Source organism: Miscanthus floridulus, chromosome 8 (genome assembly GCF_019320115.1).
Source record: "Miscanthus floridulus cultivar M001 chromosome 8, ASM1932011v1, whole genome shotgun sequence".
Lineage (NCBI taxonomy): Eukaryota > Viridiplantae > Streptophyta > Magnoliopsida > Poales > Poaceae > Miscanthus > Miscanthus floridulus.
Genome location: NC_089587.1, coordinates 80648375 through 80675084, shown reverse-complemented (window position 1 = coordinate 80675084; position 26710 = coordinate 80648375). Strand labels below are relative to the sequence as shown.

At 47.0% G+C, this 26710-nt stretch overlaps 2 protein-coding genes and 2 pseudogenes across 2 annotated transcripts; 1 reads left to right on the top strand and 3 right to left on the bottom strand.

Annotated features, from left to right (window-relative positions):
* The first annotated feature begins 3751 nt into the window (after positions 1-3751).
* LOC136472732 (cytosolic sulfotransferase 5-like) lies at positions 3752-4892 on the top strand (annotated as a pseudogene).
* A 2549-nt stretch (positions 4893-7441) lies between these two features.
* Positions 7442-9481, bottom strand: LOC136472731 (BTB/POZ and MATH domain-containing protein 1-like; annotated as a pseudogene).
* Positions 9482-10359: 878 nt separating this feature from the next.
* Positions 10360-13277, bottom strand: LOC136472730 (probable L-type lectin-domain containing receptor kinase S.5). The gene is made up of 2 exons (XM_066470434.1): positions 11864-13277; positions 10360-11556 (listed from the first exon to the last, which is right to left on the bottom strand). The coding sequence occupies exons 1-2, from the start codon at positions 13203-13205 to the stop codon at positions 10706-10708; spliced, it is 2193 nt and encodes a 730-aa protein (XP_066326531.1). The 5' UTR covers positions 13206-13277; the 3' UTR covers positions 10360-10705.
* A 7245-nt stretch (positions 13278-20522) lies between these two features.
* On the bottom strand, positions 20523-23593 carry LOC136472729 (probable L-type lectin-domain containing receptor kinase S.5). Its single transcript, XM_066470433.1, has 2 exons — positions 22098-23593; positions 20523-21624 (listed from the first exon to the last, which is right to left on the bottom strand). Exons 1-2 carry the CDS (start codon positions 23470-23472, stop codon positions 20747-20749), a joined length of 2253 nt encoding a protein of 750 aa, XP_066326530.1. The 5' UTR covers positions 23473-23593; the 3' UTR covers positions 20523-20746.
* Between the last annotated feature and the right edge of the window lie 3117 nt (positions 23594-26710).

Below are 26710 nucleotides of genomic sequence, written 5' to 3'. Positions count from 1 at the left end.
AAAGACATGGCTCATATCAAGCATATGGACTAATGTTGTAGAATAAGTACAAGTTTAAGGATTGCCCTTGTATTTTACTAAAAATATAAAAATATATCAGCTTCAAGAATAATATCAATTCTTTGTAAAACTGCATATATGAAGTTGTAGATTCATATAAGTCAGGGCATAAATAAGCTACCTAATGTGTTACCGGCACAGGTTTAGTAAGCTCAAATATATTCAATTAGTACAGAATTATAATTGAAGAGGTTGTGGTCTTAGGAAGAGTATCACATGATCACCAAGCAGGCAACCACCCTAAAGCAGTGCTTTCACTAAAAGGTGCATGCGATTATTCAGAGTCCAAACTCAAATCGCAGTTGGCTATTACTTAATGACCAGTCACTGTCAGCTGCTAGTGGCCCATTAGGTGAGATTTTCAGAGTTAATACCCAAAAGCATTGCTTTAGCTAGGAAGATGTATGCATTTATTCGGAGTACTACATGGGCGAGATTTTCAGAGTTACTAGTATTTACGGAAAGATAGAGCAAGTTGCCAACAAATAGTGAATTGAGTGGAGCAAGTTTTGTGCAGGAAAGTTTTCAGATTTACGGCAACAACTGGGGGCGGTGCTAACCATTCTCCACATTCTTTCCCTCTTATCTTGAGAAAAGGATCTTCCATTTTTCCCTCGGTAAATAAAAAATACAGCTGGTTGTGCTACAGGAGTCTGCAGTTTTGAAGCTGCGGAGGCAGCCGAAAGTAGCTGAAGCAATGATCTTACACAAGAACAAACTTATTGGACAACCATTCCGCTACTGGTAACGGTAAGCAAATGCAAATGCAAACTCAAACAAGACTAACAACAATGATCTTACATGGTGAACAAATTTATTGGACACAAACGTATGCTTATAACTGATTTGTCTCAACAAAATACTAGTTCTGTAGAAGTTGGGGCTCACTAAAATCATGATCCAGTGGCACAAGTGTTGGAAAGTATTACAATCAGGATTGCGCATCCAAAGTTGCATCACAGGAGAGAAGGAATCCACCAAAGAAATGATGTGTCAGAATCTAGCTATCTTGTAAACCTCCTGAATAAAGTTTGAACCTTATTTACGAAAAGGCATGCATTCACTAAAAAGATATATGCAGCATTCAGAACTGTCAAGAGATTTTCAGCAGCAAGTCACATTTTTCGCATCATGATTCAGGATCACTCTAAGGCAGCGTTCAAATGATAAAATAAGAAAATTGCAATGAGTACTATCAGGAGAGAACTATTATATTGGACTTCTCAATGCCAAGCACAAATTGGTCAGTTGAATCTTAACAAAGAAAACCCATCTTGCCATTAACTATACAGAATCTTAGTGAAGCTCCAAGCATATAAGACCTATATCTTCTTCATTAGCAAACATCTATGTTCGAAACACAGCTACTTATCAATCATCACTTTGACTCATGCTAAAAACTCCATACTACAAAATAGGATGCGGCCTCAATGGTTTTTGATTAAAAAAATTCTTACTCCCACAAAATCAGAACATTTGAGAAGGGACAACAAAAAAAAGACATACGAAAGCCATGGCATGGGATCCTTAGTCTAATCTTATGTACTATTTTAGTACCGCTGCATCATCGAATTCAATTTATCATCAGTTGTTTACATTTAATCATGGACAGTACATTAAAACTTAAGAAATTAAACACCGTTCTAAATAAACAACTAAAGTGGTGGATAATAAACACTAAACATCTCACACACAAGAGCATGTTGTTCTCCTCTAAACCGCTACGAACATACACTACTCACTCCATCAAAAAAATCTCAATTTGTGCTATGAATCTAAACAAAACATACGGAAATGTGGAGCATGGATCGAGCGAAGGTCTAAGTCGAGTTATTAAAATTCGAGTTATTAGACCACGGTGTCCTCCGTTCGATCATCGTCAACACCTCTACCTACAAGTTCTTCTCGTGATTATTCAATTTGTCGCCCAAGATTTTAGTTTTTAGCTAGCTAGATAAACATGAGCAAGTAGCTAGGCTTAATCGATCTACTTATCTGTGTCCTCCAAAAGGCTAGCTAGGATATATATGCCATATGATGTGTGCGTTTGGATATGTATGGATGATGGCATTCGGTTTATATATGTATGGACGATGGCGTAGCGCGTGCCTCTCACACCCTCCTGTCGTGCGCGCTGGTGTTGATGGTGCTCGCTCTGCCCATCGTGTGCGCCGCCCGCTCGGTCAACCCAAGCCCGGTGCTGGTGGCAGTGGTGCTCGTGCACGCCACTGGTGCTGGATGCTAGTGGTGCTCGCGCACAGCCACCCACCGCCGACTTCCACCCCGACGGCCGGAATTGACCGGCATAGGCGCTCCCTCTCCCCTATGTTGCAAATATATGTTTCAAGTATTTCAGACGTTTCAAAGGTATGTAGCAGTTGTTTTATATGGATGTTGCAAATGTAGATCGGGAATGTTGCACATGTTGCATATGTTGCAAATGTTTCAGAGACACATTGCTAGAGTTTGTTCAAAATGTTTCATCTGTTCTAGACGTATGTTCCAAGCATTTTGATATGAAAGTTGCATATGTTTCACATATATGTTGCAACAATATGTTCCAAATGTTTCATCTGTTCCAGTCTTTCGTTGCAGCAAGTTTTTATATTGCAAGTTGCAAGTGTTCTATCTGGATATTGCATATGTTTTCACACATAGTATTTCCTAATTCCTTTGCTCCTTTATAGTACAGATATGTTGCAAGTGTATGTTCCAGATATTTCATCTGTTTTAGACGTATGTTACATTCAAGTGTTTCATGTTGCACTTGTTTCATATTGTTCGGAGAGTCAAGGGGCGCGGGGGAGTGATGGTGGCACGGCACGGATGCTGGGGAATGGGGCGCGGCGAGCCGATGGTCGACGGACGTGATGTGCGGCGTGTTGGGGGTCGGTGGTCGGGGGCACGACAAGGCAGGGTGCACCTGCGGGACAGGACGAACGGATGGGGGCGGGTCGAATCGAGGCGAACGGGGCGGATTGGAAGCGAGCCGTACGGATGCTACGCCGGCACGATACGCATGCGGGAGGGCGAATTGGCGGACAGGGGACAGGCTGTGCAGGCGCGCGCGGGAAACGCCGTCCGACGGGTCCCATAATTTGGAACAAATGGAGTATAATGCCGCTCAAATATAGCAACTCACAATGCAAGCGGGCAGTTTTCTAATCCTTACACCTGCATTGCAGTCACACACCATTATATGATGCATGTTCCTCTGACTGCACATTCTGTTCATCATCATTCATCACTCATCAGGCCAGGCCCGGTGAAAAGAGACGAGAGTAGCTCGCCCTGCTCCCCCTTGCATGCATGGTTCCCTTCCTCATTCCTCGATGCATGCATGCACCTGGCCAGGGCCGGTGACAGTAAGAACCGAGAGGTGCCTGCGTGCTAGATCTGCTCCATCTATAGGCGTCGGTAGCTGTAGCTGGTGGAGCTTCAGCATCACGTGATACACATGATGGAGCAATATATATGTATTGACCCCTCAACCTCATCAGCTGCCGCCCTTCATCAGAAAATAGAACTGCTCCTATATATATATATATATATATATATATATATATATATATATATATATATATATATATATATATATATATATATATATATATATATATATATATATATATATATATATATATATATATATAAACGCCCAGAGACCACATCATCCTCCACCAATCCACCGGCCACCTCGCACATTCGCCGCCATGGCTGATCCAACACCTCAACTGTTCCAGACCCAAAGCGGCGGCGGCTCCGAGAAAGGAGACGACGACAGCAGCAGCTTCACATCCACCCTTCCTACGAGGGAAGGGTGGTGGGCGGCACCGCTCTTCCGACTGCACGGCTGCTGGCTCACGGCGCGACTTGCTAGGAGCGTCGAGCTCGTGCAAGCCGAGTTCAAGCCACGCCCCGAACACGTCCTCCTCGCGACATTCCCCAAGTCCGGCACCACCTGGCTCAAGGCTCTCGCCTTCGCACTCATCAACCGCTCCCGCCACCCGATCATCACCGGCGACGACCACCCACTGCACACCGCACGACCTCGTGCCGTTCCTCGAGCTGCCTGACCGGAGCCTCCGCCCGATCGCGGAGCTCGAGGCGCTCCCGTCCCCGAGGCTCCTGTGCACGCATCTCCCGCCCGCGCTGCTGCCGCCGGGCATGTTGATGACGAACTCCCGCGCCGTCTACCTCTGCCGAGAGCCCAAGGACGTGTTCGTGTCCTATTGGCACCACGTCCGGACCCTGAGCCACGAGTCCGTCGTGGATTTCGACAAGGCCTTCGAGCTGTTCTGCGAGGGGGTCTCCGTCTGCGGTCCTGTCTGGGAGCACTACCTGGAGTACTGGAAGCTGAGCAAGAGAAACCCTAGCAGTAGCAGGGTTCTCTTCCTCAAGTACGAGGAGATGATGGCGCATCCTGCCAGGCATGTCAGGAAGCTCGCCGAGTTCCTGGGCGTTCCGTTCACCGAGGAAGAGGAGAGCGGTGGAGGAAGTGGTGAGGCTGTGCAGCTTCCAGAACCTGAAGGATCTGCCTGTGAACACGCATAGAGTGTCTGGTCAGATCGGTGCCGCCGTCGCTAATCCGATCAAAAATTCGTTGTGGTTTCGGAGTGGCAAGGTAGGAGACTGGGAGAACCACCTGACGCAGGAGATGGCACACAGGTTGGATTGCATCGTTGAGGAGAAACTCAAGTGATCCGGCCTCACCTTTTGACAAGAAAATTTCCTGCGTTCCAAAGGAGACCTAATTAAACTTTGTTAAAAAACTGTCATTATTAAAAATTGTCCGACTTTTATGTATCAACATAGTATGTCACTACAATCTACATCCCCTCATTGGGTCTCACAGGAGTGCCGTGTGCTAGGCACCGATAGATGTGGAGGAAAATGGAAAAATGCAAATGGAATGGATTGGTGGTTTGCCTTTTTTTTTTCTCTGCATATGTTGTGCACACCATCATTCGTTATTTTAATTCTATCATCATGCTATTCTTTTAGATAATGGAGAAGTACCTGGGTTCCTTGTGGTGGAACCTGCCCACCCGGGTTCAAGTCCTTGACTTGGCACGGGTGCTCGTATTTTCCTGGAGTTATTCTAAGATGTAACGGCGCTATACTTTCAGTGGTAGGCAACATCCCCATCGACAGCGAGGCGCCTGTGGTGACTTCGTGAATCTCGAGATCTATCGGCTGTAATTCTAAAAAAAAATGGAGAAGTACCCGTTTCAGTCCTCTTCATTCATAAAAGAGGCATAAGTTGTCCACAAATAATACAAACACACTCAAGGTTTAATTGATATTTAAAGCAAGCTAATATGGTAGATACCATATTGCCTACAGCACTACTGATGAGCAAGAGATGTTTTTTATCCGTGTAACTATTTCATAAATAGGTACAAATTACAGCCATTCATAACTATTTATGTTCATTTGGACCTCATGAATGGAGGTGGACACATGAGGGAGCCGTGCATTGCAAATTGAAAGGTTCTTTTATTATAATGGCAAATTGAATGTTAAAAGGGGGCCACAAAATGAAAGATATAATACCATGTCCACACCAGAGAATTGTAACATAATGCAAGTTTGAAACTAAGTGATTGGTGACATTAGCATGCTACTGATTACAACTTTGGGCCACCACTAGCTGGCTGACACCAGCAGGTACATTTTTATCAATGCATTACTTTGTTCCTGGATCTTTCTACCAAATATTTGTGTAAGTATTGTTCTCCCTCTTTTTCTAACATGCAAGAGAGCTGGTATCATTATATTAAGAAGTAGGGGGAAAAGGGAAAAGAGTCCCTACAAACACCAATGCCATATATACACACCCTCACAAAATGATTACAATCCACGCCATTAGAATATATAGAAGATGACCTTGATTATCAAGAACTCTAATGTTCAGAATTTGGCACAGTACTGTTTTCTTCCTAAAGTCAAGTAAACCTGGCAGCTTTATAAACTAGCCTGTCAACAAACACATTTTTTCCCTTTTGAACAGGGTCATCAGTCAACTTTCTTTTATTAGAATACATATTAGGTTCTAGTGTAATTGTGACCTTGATTAACAAGAACTCTAATGTTCAGAATTTGCACAGTACTGTTTTCTTCCTAAAGTCAGGTAAAACTGGCAGCTTTATAAACTAGCCTATCAACTAACACATTTTTTTTCTTTTGAACAGGGTCATCAGTCAACTTCCTTGGATTAGCATACATATTGGGTTCTAGTGTAATTGTGTAAATGAAAATGAGGATAAGTCTAAAACTGAATAATATCAAAACCATAAGCTCCCAGATAAATGTTCTCACTTTCAGTTAATCTTGTAGATTATAAATTCCACAAGAAGAATTCAATTTGTTCACATATACATCCTTGTAAGAGATGTAAGAATTTTTTATCGGTGACCATTTTCAAATGCATGGGATCATTTTGAAGAAACATTTACTCTTTTAAAATTTGGTTGTCAGTTGTCACGCAACTTGCAGACCTTTGAGACATGGTGGAGTGAAATCTTTTTAAGGTTACAGTTTCCTGGTGGTCAAAGAGAAGTAGAGAACGATTTGGAGACTGGAACACAACTATTAGTCGAAAACCTTTTTTTCCCATGAACATTAGTTTGACCGTATTAGTGGTTCATGCTAATAATATATATGTTTTATGGTCTCATACTATAAGGAGCCATGTTAGATATGAAAGACGAAACAACAAAGGCTGAAATCCATGGACCATGGGTATGATGGACAATGGTAAGATTTGGTGTTGTGACTTGTGAACAAGCATTCCGGTATTCTTAGATGTAAGCCAACCATACTTCATTCTGAATCATTTTTCTTTGAGAAAAACATGTTGATACTTCATTCTGATAGCATTGCCTTTTCAATTCAGATCAGGACAGAGGATCAGGGGGCAGGGGAAGATCATTTCTTGAACCAGATCGAGATCTTGAGTTTTCCTATCAATCTTTGCTCTGCAGTTTTGTTCTCTATTTTAGTAGAAATGGAGCCAACCTTTTCACACACACACACCAAAAAAAAAAAAAAAAAAAAAAAAAAAACTGTGTAAATAAAATCCATATGGCATCAATTTTTTTTAGCACCCGGGCCAATGCATGGCCACAGACCTATGTACAAGATAACAAGCATCTTACCAAACAAATGGTGTATAATTTCAGTTATATGAAAAAAAAACTGGGTAAATAAAATCCATATGGCATCAATTTTTTATAGCACCCGGGCCAATGCATGGCCATAGACCTATGTACAAGATAACAAGCATCTTACCAAACAAATGGTGTACAATTTCAGTTATATGAAAGCAGTAATAGACGTATAGAATGGAGCATTGACTTGAACACGCCACAAATTAAGTCACCACAGTTTGCAGTTACCAAACGGAAGTCTACAATGGTGCATAGTCGTGATGCAAAAGCCAACTACTTCCAGGTTCCAACAGGCTTGAAAAGACCAGACATTACTCATGGGGTTGAGAATACATATAGTTAAGACCAGACATTGTAGCAAAGTAAAACTGAACATCTCAAAAGCTTCAAGCATAACCAAATTCAGGACAGGACAGGACCCAAGACAATACAGAAACAAAAATAAAACTAGGCTACTAAGTGAACATAATCTCCATAGCTTCACACCGGATCTGAACCATGGCTCCATAACTTTGAACCTGATCCAAGCGACAACATCCACCTCGCCTCAATAGCCTTGGACAGCTGAACCTGATATGCGACAATATCCTCCACCTTGCCTTACATGGCAGCAACTTAGTTCAATACTGAAAGGAGAAGATTTCAATGCCCCATCATGCTCCAAAATCTATAGAAACACTAGACCAAAACATCCGAACACCATATTCGGCTATCCTTGAACGCTTGAACTATGTCATGGAGCCTTCTCACACAATGTCATAACCCAATCCTCTGTCGTAGCTCATCAATAATTGAAGGGAACTCCTGACCCAACTGCACAAAACCCTTGGTCAACACAGCCTTCTTGAAATTCTCCTCTGATGCAAAGAAGTCAACGCACTTGTTCTTCAACTCTAGGCAGCTGTACATTTCAGCACAAGCTAAGATTCCAGCAACCATATCGACAGACACCCCTTCCCACAGTTTCTGCGCACACATAAGCTTAAGCCGGTCCAATGCGAACCGATCAGCCGCAGCTAGCAGATGCTGCACCATCTCAGAAGGAGAGTCCCCAAGCTCGTCAGCTCCTGGGAAGGCATCTGTGTAAACAAACCGAAGCATGGCTCTGAATGTTGTAGGGGCAATGTCGTGTAGGGTGATGGACGACATTGTGGATTCAGCCATAGGACCAAGGAACTCGGCTTTGAAAAACCGGCGAACGGGCAGCAAGCACCGCTCGGTGTGCATGGAATGTCTCAGTTCCAATGACGAACGAGACATCTGTCCCATCTGAGCTATCCAACAGTGAGCCAAAATGTTTTCCAATGTCTGAAGCCAGCACAGGAATAGATCTGTCACAAACAACCATGACGACACATATAAAGGTCAAATGTCCATCTGTCACGTACTCTCTCTCGAGATCAGTTCGTAAAAATTTGTGCATCATGCATTCAGGATAGTCACTTAGGAACAGATGAAGGCCACTTTGAATGTAAGATCTTGCAGCCACGTCCTGTGGCTGGCCATCCCTGTGCAGTAAGAATGACTCAAACATGGCATTGACGCCTCCAGATGATGCACTCACCAGCTCAATGAGGATAATGAGTTGCCGGTAGTTAGCTTGGTCAGACTCATCTTCCCCACATGGAAGGAACTTAACCCGCCACATATGGCCACCAGCAGAGAAGACGTCGGAGCAGACGGGCATGCCAATGTCGCCGTGCTTGATTTGCTCATAGTCGACTCTGCATTCGTGGACAGCAGAATCAATGGTCTGCCCCTCCAGCCCAGCCAATCGGCGTCGCTTGCTCACTGCATAAACGGGAACTAAACTGAGTCTAAACAAAAAACAATGGCGCTCAAATGTAGCAATCGAACACTACAAATCAGAAGTTTCTAATCCTTCCATTTGCAGAGTTGCAGTCACACACCAGGTCAATGTAGCACCAAATCAGACTGAAAACGAAATCCGTAATCTGCAGGAACTGAAGCACACACGAGAGGGGTACTCACTATCTGCTGCCGGAGGTGCGGTGGCGATGGCTGGTGCCTGCACCTGCACCTGCACCTGCCTGCTGGTGGCAGCGACCGGAGAGATGACTCACCGCGGCACCGCACTCCTGACTTAGGTCATCTGGCCGACCGTGAACGCGGCCCCGTCACCACCGTCGTCACCTACCCGGATCCCGCAACGAACCTCCGCGGGACCTCGCTGTCCGTCGCCTCGCCCGCCGCTAGGGTTCGTCTCGCTTCTGCGGACCGCGGTTGCAGGCGCAAGAGCGGCCGAGTGGGGAATTGGGATACGAATGGGATCTCAACTTCACAAGGGTAAAACCCACACGGCTGGGCCTGGACCTGCACTGGATGGGCCAACGGCGAAGTCTCAAGCCCAGGAATGGCTTCGCAGCTCTAGGAGACTAGGACCGATAAAAACCTGATGAATTGAGCTCGGTGACTGGGTCGATTAAACTCAGCTCACTTTTTTTTGAAGGTAAAATTAGCTGATCTGGATGAAGGTCAGTTTAGATTCAGTTTAAAGTTGGATCTCCAACAGCACAAAAAACTATATAAACAAATTAAATCAATTTTGAAGAAAACTAAAAAAAAAATAGCTTGATATCTACTTCTACCAGGAAGTAGATACAAGAACATCTCCAATAGTTTACTAAACCCACTGATAATTTTATTTTGCGGGATGAAAAAATTATTCCTCCAACAACTTACATTATATTAACTTTGTATTTGTGCACATTTAGAAAAAGGAGGCTTCCACGCGTAACCATACGTGAATGATCTACATTTAGAAAGATAGGCGTCCACGTGCAAACATACATGGATAACTACTACTCCATATACTCCATATATATCACTTCTTCGTATTGAATGGATGGTCTTTCATTTATCGTCTTGAACTTTACTTATGAACCTATAATAAGTTTTAATTATGGATGCGTTGTTACAATAAGTTTAGACTGATGCTTCTTCTTCCTAGAAGAAGGCTGAAGCCGGAAATTTTCAATATCATTGCGCACCCTCGACCTTTCTCAACATCACTTCCATGAAATCAAAAGTTATCTTTATCTGACCAAAGATCGGACACTATGTTCCCATCGTAGTTTACAAGATATATGTGCTTTCCTATTTATTGCGTAAAAAAAGGGAGAACTGGACGGCCAATTCTGGACCTTCATCGCCGAGTGACGACATCAAAAAATCTAAAAAAAAATAATTACAATTGTATAAAATTTGAACAAAGCAAAAGAATGTAAAGAAATCAAACAAAACACAAAGAAGACATTTATGTTCATACGAACAACCGTATCACTAGTTCATCATCTTCTCCGGTCTACGGTCTTTGATCGTCTTGCGATCGTGGAGGTCACTCTGCTTTGGACAATTAACCTCCACAGTGACCATGACGATGATTCCATCGTGTCGAACAGGTTGCGGTTTTACGAGAACAAACACTAAAGAATGATAGTAGCTCAGTTATATTACGCCAAGGAATCGGTGGTGCCTTCTTGCTCGAACGCGTGCTTCAGGCTGCCTTTCATGAAGTTGCCGCTCCACGTGGACGCCGACGTCAAACTGAGCTGGCTGGTCGTGGTGCCCGCCGTGGTCGACATGGTGTCGAGCCCACCGTCGGTCGCCGGCCACACGAACGACGGCTTGAACGGCGGCACCTCCGGCGGCGGCATGGACCCGAGCAGGATCTGCAGGATGGCCGGCGTCTTGGGCCGCTCGGCGGGGGTCGGGTGGCTGCACGCGAGCCCCAGCAGGATCAGCCGCTCCGCCTGGTCGGCGTCGAACGCGCCGTCGAGCCGCGCGTCGACGGCCTCCAGCGCGCGGTCGTCGCGGTAGAGGCGCCACACCCAGTCCACCAGGAAGTGGAAGCCCTCGATGTCGCAGCGCGGGCGGCGGCCGCACACCACCTCCAGGACGACGGCGCCGAACGCGTAGACGTCGGACTCCCGCGTCGCCTTCTCGGTGTGGAAGCACTCGGGCGCGATGTACCCGACGGTGCCGTGCACGCCGCCCCCGGCCTCCTCCATGTACGACGTCTTGTCGGTCTCGATGGCGCGCGCCAGGCCGAAGTCGCCCAGGCGCGCGCTGAAGGCGGCGTCCAGCATGATGTTGGAGGCCTTGAGGTCCCGGTGCACCACGCGCTGGTCGTACTCGTCGTGCAGGTAGTGCAGCGCCGACGCCACGCCCCTGACGATGTTGTACCGGAGCTCCCATCCCAGCAGCTGCCGGCCTGAAGCAGGGCTGAACAGGTGCTGGTCCAGGCTCCCGTTCGGCATGAACTCGTACACCAGCAGCAACTCGCCATTGTCGTGGCTCCACCCTGCCCGTCAAAAGATAGCCATAAACCTGTCGTTAATCAGTGATTGTGGTAGCCCCACTTAGTAGGTTAATTAGTTTGGACGCAAAGTGGAGAGTCCACAGAACAAAAAAAAAATGTTGTGCGCACATGGATCGCCTGGAAAGACGAGTGCAGTGCGTTCAAACGGGCATTGTTAATGGGCATTCCATGTGCGAGATGAGATGATGAGAACCGAAGCGCAGGTGAATGAATAAAGAATGGAGAAATGGGCGGCGCGCCGGCGGCCGGCGGCCGGAGGACAGCGAGAATGTGGGGCTAGATAGCTTACCGACGAGGCGGACGAGGTGCTTGTGTCGGAGGCGGTTGATGATGCTGAGCTCGGCGAGGAAGTCGTTCTGGCCCTGCGTGCTAGCGCGGGAGAACTTCTTGACGGCCACCTCGACGGCGCTCCCGGCGCCGCCGGGGCTGGTGTGGTCGCCGACCACCACGCCACGGTACACGACCCCGTACCCGCCCTGCCCCAGCTTCATCTTCTCGTCGAAGTTGTTGGTGGCCCTGCGGATCTCACGGTACTCGAACTCCCGCGGCCCGCCGGCGAGGCTGCGGATCATGGTGCCGGTGATGGCGCTGCTGCTGTTGCCGTCGTCGCCGTGCACCTTCCGCCGTTCCACCACGCACACGTACGCCAGGACGGCGGCGCCGACCACCGCGACGACACCCACGGGCACTCCGACGGCGAGCCCGAGCATCCGTCTCTTGCCGTCGCCGTCGTCGTCGCACGGGAGCTTCTCCAGCGTCATGTTCCACGCGAGGACGCAGTTGAGCTGGTACTTGCGCCCCGTCGACGCCGCGAACCCGAAGTAGGACCATTCGGCCACGGTGGCCCCTAGGTCCAGCGGCGCGGTGAGGACCGCGCGCCGTGGCTTCGGCTTCCCGGACACGGCCATGCGCACCGCAATGCGGCGCGCGGCGCCGTCGTAGTCAACCCAGACGTCGTACTTGACGGGGACGACGGGCGAGATCTCGATGCCGAGCGGCGTGAGCGAGGCGGTGGCGACGGAGACGACGCTGTTGACGTCGAGCCCGACGTGGTTGTCGTCCGGGTCGTACGCCTGCTTCTCGGTGTCGAGCTCCACGGCGACGATCCGGTTCGTGGCGTTGCCGTCGGTGGCCGCGTTGGTGAGGCCGAGGTACCCGCCGGAGCTCCCCGCGGGTGGCTCGTCCGCGGACGGCGCGATGAGGAACGCGAACCCTTCCGCAGGCTCCGTGCCATTGGGCCGGAACACGTTGATGGTGAAGAAGGTGCTGAAGGACGCGACCCGCTTGCCCCCGCCGGTGGCGTTGGTGGCCTTGTCGCGGTGCCAGAGCTTGAACGGGGTGGCGTAGAGCACGCGGCCGGACTTGTGGGTGAGGTAGGTGGCGGCATCGTTGAGTGAGTCCGGCGTGATCTGGAGCGCGCCCTGGTTGATGTTGGCGTCGCCGAGCACCGTCACGTTGACGACGCGGTTCGCAGAGACGAACCTGGAGAAGCTGAACCGGGTGACGTTGCCGCCGCTGACGCCAGGGGCTGCGGTGGCATTGGTGGAGGGCGAGGCAGAAGCGGCGGCGACGGCGCTGGCGCTGGCGGCGGCTAAGAGGAGCAGGTGTACGAGGAAACGGGCGGCGGCCATCAACCCCGAGCGAGAGGGCGAGACGAGCACTGTTGCCGCCCGTGTGCAGTGCCACTGCGGCCCGGCTGCCCTCCTTATTTCCACCGGGTTTCCTGAGGCTGACAGATTAGATTCGCTTCGCTCGCCTACAGGTAAAGATGACCCATGTATAAAAATTGGAAAAAGTCTACTTAACCCCCACCTATCAACCATGGTCTACTTCACCCTCAAACTATAAAACCGTCTATTTTATCCCCTGAACTTTTCAAAATCGTCTATTTTACCCCTCGGACGGTTTTCGACGGTGGTTTTGCTACAGTAATGGTGATTTTGCTATAGTGCTGGTGGTTTTGTTTTTTTTTTTTTATTTATTTCTGGTGAATCTTTAAAAAATCATAGTAAATCACAGAAAAATCATAAAATAGAAAATCTAATTTTGTTGGACTCCACATGAGTAGATCTACACAATGAACATATAATATGATATGCTTTAGTACAAAAATTTTGCTGTAGTTTTAGATTAATTGGAAAATCTAATTTTGTCTGTAATTAATTGGAACAATTCATAGCTGCAGCTTCTGTGGTCCAATTATGGTGAAATTTTTCTGGTAGGCTAATTATTGTATGCTTGAACTATAGTAAAAATTTCGTACTCATTGGACCATGTATAACTTAGTTATAGATAAATTCCAATTAATTACAGACAAAATTAGATTTTCCAATTAATCTAAAGGTACAGCAAAACCTTTGTACTAAAGCATACCATATTATATGTTAACTATGTAGATCTACTCATGTGAAGTCCAACAAAATTGGATTTTCCATTTTATGATTTTTCTATGATTTACTATGATTTTTCAAAGATTCAGCGAAAATAAATAAAAAAAAGAAAAAGGTGAAACCACAGGTAGCGTAGCAAACCACCGTTACTGTAGTAAAACCATCGTCGAAAACCACCTGGGGGGTAAAATAGACGGTTTTGAAAAGTTTAGAGAGTAAAATAGACGGTTTTATAGTTTAGAGGTGAAATAGATCATGGTTGATAGGTGGGGGGTCAAACAGACTTTTTCCTATAAAAATTGAAGCTTTTTTTCAGTAGCAACCAAAGCTCCGTTCACACCGTGTCTGTCTGCTCCTGTCCTGTTGCCCTCTTGCGTGAAGACTGAAGGAGAGAGAGGAAGGAAGGTGCCGTCGCTGCAATGTTTCTTCTTACTGCGTGTTTAGCATGTGAAATTTGGGAATTTGGGTACGGTAACACTTTCATTTTTATTTGACAATTAGTGTTCAATCATGGACTAATTAGGCTCAAAACGTTCGTCTCGTGATTTCCAATCAAATTGTGCAATTAGTTTTTTTTCGTCTTTATTTAATGCTCTATACACGTATCGCAAGATTCGATGTGATGGCTACTGTAGCATTTTTTAGAAAAAATTTTAGGAACTAAACGTAGCTTATTATCTTTTGGGTCCTGTCAACCTGCCAATCTAGCACGGCTGGTACGATGCCCTTTCGGATCAAAGACATTCCAAAATGTAACCAGAAAATACAGTAGCATTTCAGTTCTGTTCTTGGGCCTTGTTTAGTTGGCGAAATTTTTGGTGAAATGGTACTATAGTATTTTTGTTGTTATTTGGCAATTAGTGTCCAATCATAGTCTAATTAGGCTTAAAAGATTCGTCTCGTGAATTTTGTCTAAACTGTGTAATTAGTTTTATTTTTTATTTATATTTAATACTTCATACATGCGTCCAAAGATTCGATGTGACGGAGAATCTTGAAAAAATTTGCAAAATTTTGGTAACTAAACAGCACCTTGCTGAAAGTTTACACGATCCCCATTCTTTTGAAAGAAACATGATCAAGCTGCTGGTGTGGATGTGGATGGGCCAATTGGCCAGATGATGAGAAACAGCATGTGAGTAAGTGAATAATAACTGAACATGATGCCCTCATGCCCATGCTGCTATCATGCTTCGTCGGTTGAAGAAATGTGCAGGTATATGCATATGCTTGAGTTGGTACGGTCTGCAATTGGAATGTAAGCTTCAGTTCATTTCCCCGGATGAAACTTCATCTTGCTCCTTGTCCTTTTGTTCGCACTCGCAGCGGTACTATTGTAGACTGAATTTTTACAAGGGAATACAGTGCTTCTGTACCTGCATAGTAGACTGTAGACCGTAGCTCATTCGCCGTTTTCTTGTTCAGCGCTGGAGACAGACAAGGAGACGATGACAGGAGGGATTCACACGGGCCACGGCATTGGGTCACCTTTCAGTGATGACATCTTCACCTTCAAATGTTCAGCAAGACAGCAGCATTAGGGCTTCTCCAACGCTGCTTTTTTAACAGTAGTCGTGCCACGTAGGATCAGATAAAAAAAGTAGGTGTTCTATACTTGTCATAATGGCTTATAGAAGCTACATATGCTTGGGGAGATAATGTGGTCTATGCTAAAAAAGAAGAGGGAGAGGAAATAAAGGTGAGTTATGATGAAAGAAAAAAGTTTCTTTGCAAACCACATGATAGTTTACTTTATGTAAATAGTAACCTTAACATTTCTTAGTCTATATAAATCACTTTATTTGTACTAGAACTAGGAGTGCTGGCCTCCGTCGGTGGATGAGGAGAACTGCACAAGCACCGGAGAGTCCGATTTGCAGCGGCATTTCCTGACGCTCTCCTCAGCTCAGGCTCCACGCGGGGCTCGGCGACGTTAGTAACTCATCTGACAGTTTCCTGCAACGAAGAAGGGCGACCAACCTGAACCTGAACCTGAACCTGAACCTGTGATTGAATCCAACCTGGAGCTGCATGCGACTCTGACGAAGTGACGAGAGATCGCCCGTCCAGGTCAATCTCTGCTCTTCAACTGCTCCACTGCTTGCATCATGAACGACCAAGAACTGTACAGGTGTACGTGGCCCGCACATGGCGCAGCCGCCAGCTCCGTGCAGGCTCGAGCTGTTCTGTTCTGCCAAAGGCACTTTCTCATCTTTCTTTCCCGGGAAAAAGAGATCAGATCGTCTCGCTTTGGCTTTGGCTTTGCCGTGTGAAACTGACGCGGCGAGGAGACTGGCATCATCAGGTGGAAAAGATGAGATGCAGTGCGAGCTGGTGCCGGCGACAGCACTTTTGTTCAACAATGATAGGGGCATGCAGCTAGCAGCTTATACCAAACTTTCTTTCTCTCTCTCTCTCTTTTTCACATTTTTCACAAATGTTGCATCCAATTGTAGTGAAGTTTACTGCGTCAAGGTAAAAGTGGAGTGGAGGAGAATTTACGGTGAGTTCAGGAAGGGAGGAAATGGTACCAAGAGTGTCTTCTTCCTGGCATCGTCGTCACAGCTCGCAATTGGTCCAGATCAGGAGTCATCGCCATGACACCATCGTTGGTGACGGGATATTGGGATGTATGTATCCAAAATCCCAAGTTGGGTGGTGTTTGGTTGCTCCTCCTAGATTTTAGTCGTTGTCCCATCAGATATTTAGACACATGTATGAAGTATTAAATATAGATTAATTATAAAACTAATTGCATAGTTTGCGACTAATTTGCGAGACGAATCTTTCAAGCCTAATTAGTCCATGATTTGACAACGTGGTGCTACAATAAACATGTACTAATGATGGATTAATTAAGTTTAAAAATTCGTCTCGTGGAGTACTGACGGATTATGTAATTTATTTTTTTATTAGTATTCGAACACCCCATACAATATTCTTCTGACACACCTTCTAAATTCTAGTCACTGGATCCAAACACCCCCGTTCCTCGCTGAATTGTCGCTTTTGTTTGCCATCTTTCTAAGATTGGTCCAGTCATCCAGACAGTTCTGCAATTCATAATCAGTTACCTATAATGGCAGGTGACGTGCCCACATGCTAATGCTATGCTACACAGTGTGAGTGCATCAACAGAAAAGAGTGGCAGTAACATTCGAGCATCACGAACGTTGGATCAGGATCCAACCAACCAACCCGTGCTAGGTAGCAGCACTTGAAAAAAAAATTAAATGGGGGAGGCACCATGAATCTGCCGTGGATTCACGGAGGCCTATTTATCTGTATTGCTTAATGGGTTTTAATATTAAAAGCCCATGATGAACAGATATAAAAGATTTAATATTAATTAGTACCACATTATTAGTTGATGATCCACTCAAAAAAATATTATTAGTTGATGTGGAACTAAAATAGTCTTTTCACTATATATCTATGTGCTAACCTTTGCTGATAAAAGTATACCAGGATACCATGACAAATATATGGGGAGCCCAAGGTTTGGAAATTCCTAGTCCATTAGATTCGTTTTCCTCTCTCTATTGCATCACCACCTTGCATCGATGAGTTTAAGGAACCTCTTCGCATTAAGGTTTTTGGAAGCGTTTCGTGCTACTGCTTGTGTTCTTCACCAGGAGTTGCCTTCCATTCAATTTGAACGGTCCTACATACTACCGTCCTCATGGCCAACTGCTCCGACAAGCCCACCGCCACATGGATTGTCACTACAAGTCGTTGCACTACGTTAACGACTCAGTTAGGCCCGACCCAAGTACACCACCACCACCGCTTGTGAGCGCGTTCGGCTGGCTGGAATGCTGGGCTGGGGCTGGCACGCGCACTCACACGGGCACTGTTTGGCTGAACGGTGTTTTTCTCTCACAATAATTAGCTGGAACAGTATTTTGGCTTATTTTTCAGTCCTGCCGAACAGAGCCGGTGTCCCCAACACCGATCCTCCTAAAGGTGCAATACAATTTTCTAACCATTATAATATTATGGCTTTTTTAATTCATTCAATACTACTTCCTATTACATCTATGCTAATTTATTTCATGATTTATATTCTATAAGCACTGGTACAAAAAAAATATAAAGAGAAGCAAATATGTCCATAGCACTAGCAGCATCATACCCCTCCATTCCATGCCATGGGGTCGGTCGACCGCCTCTGGGCCCATCTTGGCCCAACTTCGTCGAGGTTGGTTCTTTCTTCGTGTATTGTTGTACTGCATGTGTGTGAGACAAAAATCTTGTTCGTTGTCTTGACAAGGTGAATCTTTACACTTGTTTTCTGTTTTTTTTATGCACAAAATGTGAAGACAAACACTTATACATACAAAAAGACAAAGAGACATATATAATAGAGCAATTGCATTAATAGTATATAAAGCGTTTTTTATTACAATCCAAACTTTATAAGCAAACTTTATCAAACTAACACACCATTTAATCTAAAGCGAACTGAACTTAAACAAACTGGCCTAATAGTGTTTTATACTAACATCAAGCTCAAACTTCTAATCCAGATTTTATCATCTAATCTTTTCTTAAGCCTGGCCTAATAGCGCTTTATACTAACATCAAGCTCAAACTTCTACTCCAGATTTTCATCATCTAATCTTTTCTCAAGCCTAGAGGGCGTAACACATTAAACTTGTCTTCTACTTCAAAGCGTCCTCATGGTCAAGCCTGTCTCGCAGGGATTGGGTATACTTAAAAGGATCATTACACTTTCTGTTTACTACCCCCAACAGTGATCCTCTTGCACTTTTCTTCTTGCACTTCAGAAGATGGAGGCACCTTCTTCTCTACCGGAGTAGAGGTTTTCGGTGGAATCCTCACTTGTCTTGGTTCAGCTCTAATCCCCTTAATAGTCACTCTTGGCTTCACTTCACACTAGATGGCATAAGCAGTATCTCTATCCTTGATTGTGGCTACATTAATAATCAAGGTCTCCCCCTTCCTAGGAGGAAGGATGTCAAGATCCTTGCCCACCATAATTGGCTTAGGATTCAGCTGATCAAACGAACGCTTCTCTCCTCCAATCTTGCACTTCATTGGAACATGAGAAATTGGAGGCACAGACAATGGGCGAGAATTGGTGGATGCACAGGGTTTGGCTGACCCGTTCCAACTACTAAGAGCTACATCTTTTGCTGGAGTTGAAACAATCTCTCTTGGAGGAAAAACACTCCCCCCCTTCCTAGGAGGAAGGATGTCAAGATCCTTGCCCACCATAATTGGCTTAGGGTTCAGCTGATCAAACGGACGCTTCTCTCCTCCAATCTTGTACTTCATTGGAACATGAGAAATTGGGGGCACAGGCAATGGGCAAGAATTGGTGGATGCACCAGGAAAGGTTGCCTGCCCGTAAAAGGGTTTGGCTGACCCGTTCCAACCACTAAGAGCTACATCGTTTGCTGGAGTTGGAACAATCTCTTTTGGAGGAAAAACATTAAGGGGCCGTTTGGGTCCCTTCATTTTGGAGGAATTGAAATCTACATAATGGATTAGGCTATATGGCTTGGAATTTGACATTAATATCCCCAAGCTCACAAATAAGCCTATCTCAAATTCATAGGGTGGAAGATGAAAATGGATTCTATAGACCACTATGCTATAATTCTATTCTCCAACTTATAACACACTCTTCAACCCACTTCCCTACAATAGAAATGCAACATATAAGTATGTCCCTTGTACGCCTAACAATAAATATACAAATATATTCCTTATATAACTATATTAGCTTAATTAATCTATGTTTAAATTATAATTATTAGAATGAATTCAATTCCAATGATCCAAACGGGCCCTAAGTGCTAAGGCTTCCTCTCGTTGCTCAAAATTTCTTAGATCAGTCACATATGGAACGATCTGCTTCCCCTTATTTCCTGCATTTGCGGATGGAAGAGGAAGACTTAGATGGAGCTTTTGAGAAGAGATGAAAAGGCTTGGGATGGCTTAGAATGCTAGTGTCAACTAAGGATGAAGATCTGAGGTCTCTCATATCGCAACGGGCTTTAAGGTGGGCCCATCTAAGGACGAAATTGCTAGCGTTTCAGCACACCATATTAATGGAACAACCTACGGATTTGAGAGCAAAGCATATAAATAAATAGAGTGAGGATAGTTTAAAAAACATAGAGTGAGGATGATGCAGAGTTGTATAAAAACTGTAATGTGTGGCCACATTGCCAGGGACAGAACCTCATGGAGGCGATAGTAGACTCTTGTCTCCTTGATCCAAAGGCAAATTTTAATATTTGCACCTATCCATCAAATCTCCAAGCTCCTTATCCCATCAGTTCTCTTGAGAAATCGGATAACTCTCTACATCGCACACAACTTTATCCTTGTGCGTTGCACATTGGATTGTATGCTCAAGTTTTACTAAAGCTGCCCCCTCCCCCTTGATTCTATCTCGCTCCACCACTGCACATTTGCAGTTGGACTGCTAGCTGATTTGGCATTTTAGTGAGTTTATAACTCCGAAGACGAAATTCCGTTTCTTCCAAGAAATCAAACAAAAAAATACTCCTTTATTTCAATTGAATCAATTTAAAGATCTGGCTGTACAAAATTAAAAATTCTGACTAGCCAAAACACACCCTGTCCTGCTTCACTGAAACAACAGATGCAGGTCTCTTAAAACTTGCAGGTGCAGCTATATTATGCCCCAATGCACGAACTAAACTCCTTAACGAATTCGATATCTACATGAATATATATTTACATTTCACATGTAAAAGTTGTTCGAAGCTAGCTGTAATCATGGATCAACGGCCGGAAGAGAGGGCTGGGAAGTAACCGTCGCTGCTGTTTGGCGCGGTGTGCGGCTGGAAGCTGTCGTAGGAGGTGCTCTGCGTGGCCCGCGTCGACACGCCGTCGTCGGTGCCGGTGCCACTCGTGGTCATCTCGACATCGCTCAGCTGGAAATTCGCTCCCCCCTCGGGCGGCCACACGAACCGGGGCTTGAACAGTGGCACCTCGGGCGGCAGCGCGGCCTTGGTCAGGACCTGCAGCACCTGCGGCATGGTGGGCCGGTCACCCGGGTTGGGACTGCTGCACGCCAGCGCGAGCAGCAGCAGGCGTCCGGCCTCGTCGTGGTTGAACTCGTCGGCACCGAGGCTCTGGTCCACGGCGCCGAGCAGCGCGCCGCGGCCGTGCATCTGCCACACCCAGTCCGACAGCAGCGGGCACCGAGGGTCGCCGGCGCGGAGCGCAAGCTGCCCCGTGACCACCTCCAGCACGAGCGCACCGAACGCGAACACGTCCGTCTCCCGCGACGCCTTGTGGCCGACGGAGTACTCGGGCGCGATGAAGCCGAACGTGCCGGCGACGTGCAGGTCGGTGAAGGCCTCGCGGTCGTCGTCGAGCACGCGCGCCAGGCCGAAGTCGCCCAGCCGCGCGCGGAAGGACGCGTCCAGCAGCACGTTGCTGGCCTTGACGTCGCGGTGCAGCACCATGCGGGTGTACTCGTGGTGCACGTAGTGGAGCCCCGCCGCGACGTCGCCCACGATGGCGTACCGCCTCGCCCAGCTCAGCACGGGCCACCGCTGCTCGTGGACGCCGCGCCGGAACAGGTGCTGGTCCAGGCTGCCGTTGGGCATGTACTCATACACCAGCAGCAGTTGCCGTTTCTTGTAGCACCAACCTGACAGAAATGCAAGCGACGCAGTGCTCGTCAGATCAGATTGGAAAAAGAACAAGACGCATCTCATCGTCCAGTGGACATCACTGCACGTTCGCTCTAACTATAACCTACTCTGTAGGATTTGTTCAATGGTGATGCGGTGATGCCAAATAGAAGAAAATTCAGGACGCGTATCACCGGATAGTTGAACAACAGAATACTAAGTTGTTTGTTCGTATACGATTTCATAACCGTGTCAGAATTTTAGTAGAAAATGTTGCCCCTTCTACTTGACCATCACTACTGACTAGTCAATGCTACAAAATGAAGTTGCTGGTTGTTCAGCCTAAAGCTACTAACCACCTACAAGCCTTCAACTAATGCAAAAATGGTTAGTAAGTATAAACTATTACTGCATCCTAGTCAAGTTTCGGCTCATGATGAACAAAAATGAAGATCACTGATCAAGCATCTGAATTTTGCTTTTCACATACCGATGAGAGGGACGATGTTCTTGTGGCGCAGCCGGTTGATGATGTCGACCTCCTGGAGGAAGTCGGTGACGTCCTTGCCGTCGTCCCGGATGAACCGCTTCACCGCCACGTCCATCTCCTCCGGCCGGGCCTCGTCGGCGGGGAGCACGCCCTTGTAGACCATGCCGTACCCACCTTTCCCCAGCCGGAGCCGCTCGTCGAAGTTCCTGGTGGCCTTCTTGAGCTTGTCGTACGCGAACCCCCTGGGCATCCCGGGGAGGTTGCTGAGCTGCTGCTCCAGCCGCTCCTGCCGCCTCTCCATGGACCGCCTCGCGCGCAGCTTCCTGGCGAGGAAGAAGGCGGCGACGCCGAGCGCGACGACGGTCACCGGCACGACGACGGCGACGATGACGACCCACGTCGTGCTCTTCTTCTCCGGGATGACCTCGATCGACAGCGTCCAGTCGAGGATGCAGTTGAGCTCGAAGTCGGTGCCGGTGGACGCGGTGAAGCCGATGTACGCCTTCTCGGGGACGTGCTCGCTGAGGTCCAGCGGCGAGTCCAGCACCGGGGACGCCGGCTTCGGCTCGCCCCGGACGCCCATGTACACGGACACGTGCCGCGCCGCGCCGTCGTACTCGACCCAGGCCGTGTAGTTGGTGGGGTTGCTGCTGTTCGTGGCGATGCGGAACGCCGTCAGGTTCGCCGTCTTGACGGACACGACAGAGCCGACGTTGAGGCCAACGTGGTTGTCGCTGGGATCGTAGTCCTGCTTCGTGGTGTCGAACTCGACGGCCACGAAGCGGTTCCTCGCCGGAGTTGGGTTGGCCTCGAGCGTGGCGTTGGTGAGGCCGAGGTAGCCGCCGTAGCTGCCGGGGGGCGGCTCGTCGCGGGACGGCGCGACGACGAAGGTGAGCCCCTCGCCGGGCCGCGGCGACGAGTCCGGGAGGTGGAACACGTTGATGGAGAAGGTGCTGTTGAACGACACGACCTGGACGCGCGGCGCCGTGGCACTGCCACTGCCATTGTCGACGCGGCGCCACATGGTGAAGCGGCGCTGGAGGAGCACGGAGCCGGACTTGTTGACCATGATGTCCTGGTAGTTGCCGACGTTGCCGGTGTCCGGGGAGACCTGGATCGCGTCCTGGTAGATGCGGGCCTCCCTGCTGAACGCCAGCTCCTTCTGCTCCCGCGAGTTGCCCTCCTGGAACGACGTGTAGTTGTAGGTCTCCACCTCCAGCGCCGGCAGCGGCTGCAGCTGCCCGTGCCCCGGCTCCTGCGCGCGGCAGACGACGGCGCGGAGGCAAAGCAGCGAGAAGACGAGGAGGCAGCCTAGTAGAGGTGACAGAGTAGAGCGACCACGTCCACGTCCGCCGCCGCATGCAGCAGTCGCCATGACCACGAGCGCGCGGGGACACGACGGGACGGCACGGCCACGGCCACACGGGCACGCTGGAGAAAAAGTGCAGTGAAGGCGAAAAAGGGCTGAAAAGGTAAGTGGGAGAGAGAGAGGAGGAGGGGGGGAATCCACCGTGGTGCTTCCGGGCGCTATTTGTATTGCCATGGCGGCGTTGAATGGTGCCTGGAGTCAACACCCACGAGGGGGAGGGTGCTGGGTTGGTGGCGGTGGTCGCGCACGACGGGAACTTGCCGGGCACCTGCGGCCGTCTCGCCGAGACACGAAACGTGCAGCGATCACGACGGCGTACGTACGGACGGTTCGACAGCGACGTGCTACACTGCTACACGTAGGGACGGGACCGGACAGGAGCCAGACGGCCGGCAGAAACGATCCGGCCCGGGCCCGGCCGGCGCGCACATGCACCTTCCGTGCCATTTCTGCCGCCCGGCCGGAGCGGTCAATGCGAGCGTGGTTTCCTGCGCCCGCTGGACCGGAGGCCCGGGGCGCAAGCGAGGCATTCACCGGCCGCCGGCGCGGGTCGCCGTCGTGCTGCGCAGCAGCGTGACGATCGGCGGGTTATCGGTTACGGCATCAGGCACGCTGCGACGGTAGCGATCGACAAGCGACGTCGCGCTCGTGCTCGGGAGGCGGGGCCCACCAGCTGTGGCTTCTGTTTTGGGGCATCCTTGCTGACTTGGCCCTTGTTTAGTTTCACCCTAACTTCCAAAAAGTTGCTACAGTATCTGTCACATCGAATGTTTGCGGCCCGTGTATGGAGCATTAAATATAGACGAAAAGAAAAACTAATTGCACAGTTTGGTGGGAAATTACGAGACGAACGTTTTGAGCCTAATTAGTCCATGTTTGAACACTATTTGTCAAATAAAAACGAGCGTGCTATAGTAGCCCCAAAATCCAAATTTCTACGAACACAGCCTTGAACAACTGCGCCGGAAGTCGCCGTTTTTAAAATGGTGCAGGCCAGGTCAGCCGGACGCGTATACTATACATCTAGATGACCGGTCTAGATGACTAATATAGGAGTATCGGTGCAAAACAAACTTCCTTGATATGGCAGGAGAAACATTAGCCACATTCGTTTGGCTTATAAGCCGTATTTTTTCAGCCAATAAACAGTATTTTTCTCTCACAACAAATCAGCCAACGGTACTTTCAGCCATGGCTTATCAGCCAAACGAACAGACCAAAAATGCAAGCAGATATAGGTTTATCCTATGTGTTATTTTTTGCGCTAGCTGCTCATCTTCCAAGTTCCAAAAATGCTCCAAGGTTTATCCATAGTGAAGATGTAAGTTTTTCTTTGTCACCTAATGTAGTAAATATACAGACTCTAATATAAAAGGAAAAGTGAAGAAAGAATCTGCTTAACTAGAGTCCATTCTCTAATGTAACCTCTTACTGAACTCTTAGCCCATATCAGAAATATATATATATATATATATATATATATATATATATATATATATATATATATATATATATATATATATATATATATATATATATATATATATATATATATATATATATATATATATATGTGGGAGATGTATATTGTAACGATCAATATGAGATGTACTGTACATCAGGCGTTTAGGCACCTATAAACAACCTGATTATCAGGCGGTGAAGCTGTCATCTGATGCCCATCCAATGGCAAGTCTTTTCTTCTACCTCCGATGACCATTGCTCTTCTATGCGACAGTACATCTTGGCCTATTGCTCCCACCTATCACCTCCTCGACAGTCTCCCGACTGCCGCATCCGGTCCCGGCACGCTAACTTGGGCTACCCTCATGACTCCTCCATCCATGACATCTTTATATCCTTCCTTATTGATATAGGAATAGATACTTTGGTAAAAAAAAAAGACTTTCTCCGATAACTTCTTTAATTAGATATCCAAATATTGTCATCCTCTATTTTAAAGTTTTGCTAGCCAAAGATGGAGAGTGGAGTTGGCTCTCTAAAGTGCCCACATACAAGATATAGAGAAAATGTTGGAGGGTGGAAAGATAATTTTTATTCAAATGGTTCAAATGACTCTCTAAATGATGATTTAGAGAGTGAGATGCTCTAAGGTTGTAGAGCGCGGGGTCGGCGCGCTCAACATTGTTTGGAGTATGCCGAGATTTTCAGAACGATAAGTGATGTGTATCGATATCTAGAGAATAAAGAATAATTATCCTATTTTGTGCGTCTATGTTCTTCTACTTTCATATGTTATGTTGATAGTTGGAGATAGAGAAAAAGATGTCCTAACCGTAACTGACGTGTTTCATAACACATAAAACAATTACCTTTATTATTAGCATATCGGATAAATATCTTCGATAAGCCAAAAATAATAATTTTTCAACACGCAAAAAGAACCTTGACTATTTCTGGAAACCAATGGAATAGTAGCCCGTACATATTCAGAACATCATATTTCCGAATCAAAGTCAAAACTCGCAGCTAATAAATGTCAGTTTTTTTCCTTTTATTTTTTTTTGGATTATATATTTGGCTATTTGCCATCGCCTGGAGCCCTGGACCGTGTTATCACCGACCTTCTCTTTGCTGCTTTGATTTGATGTTTTCATTCATGCTTCGGACAAGCATGCTGCATGCATGACGCGTGGAAATTTCCAAATCGGGATAACGGATAAGGGATAACTAACTGCTACTCGCGTGAAGGTGGCAAGAGCATGCTCTTATATATATCATTATTAAAGCAATGATCATGATCAGTAATGTTTTCACTTCCTCACATGATCATCAACGATAAGCTCTAGCTTCTTGACAGGATTATCCAACTTGATCATGGTTACAGCAAAGGGTTAGCAAGTAATTAGGCGTGTAAATATTTCATGCAACAGAGATGGTTGCCATTTTTACCACGACGCGGCTGACATCTTCAAACCACTGCAGATAGAATTTCCGGTCAGTCCATGTATAGGCGCGTATGTAGCTCCAGTTGGAGAATTGTAGCATCTATGTTCTTCATCTGCGTTCATATCTAAGAATAGCACTTCGGTTCAAGTCTCAGCATCACACAAAGCTTGACGAGTACAAAGTCTAAACACAGCCTGACTTTATACAGTTATCTATACTCCTGCACCTGCCCGGGACTTTCTGCGGCCCTGATTTCTTCTGACATTGTCAATTTCCTTCATGGCAATCCCTTTGTTTCCACTGAAATACGAAGGGATGGATGCCGTGCTGTTTA

What these genes read in the sequence shown, in the direction of transcription:
- LOC136472730 (XM_066470434.1), bottom strand. Translation starts at nt 13,205, where the DNA reads ATGGCCGCCGCCCGTTTCCTCGTACACCTGCTCCTCTTAGCCGCCGCC. An exon ending in GCACCTCGTCCGCCTCGTCG is followed by an intron (nt 11,557 to 11,863) that starts GTAAGCTATCTA and finishes TTTGACGGGCAG; the next exon opens with GGTGGAGCCACGACAATGGC.
- LOC136472729 (XM_066470433.1), bottom strand. Translation starts at nt 23,472, where the DNA reads ATGGCGACTGCTGCATGCGGCGGCGGACGTGGACGTGGTCGCTCTACT. An exon ending in GAACATCGTCCCTCTCATCG is followed by an intron (nt 21,625 to 22,097) that starts GTATGTGAAAAG and finishes CATTTCTGTCAG; the next exon opens with GTTGGTGCTACAAGAAACGG.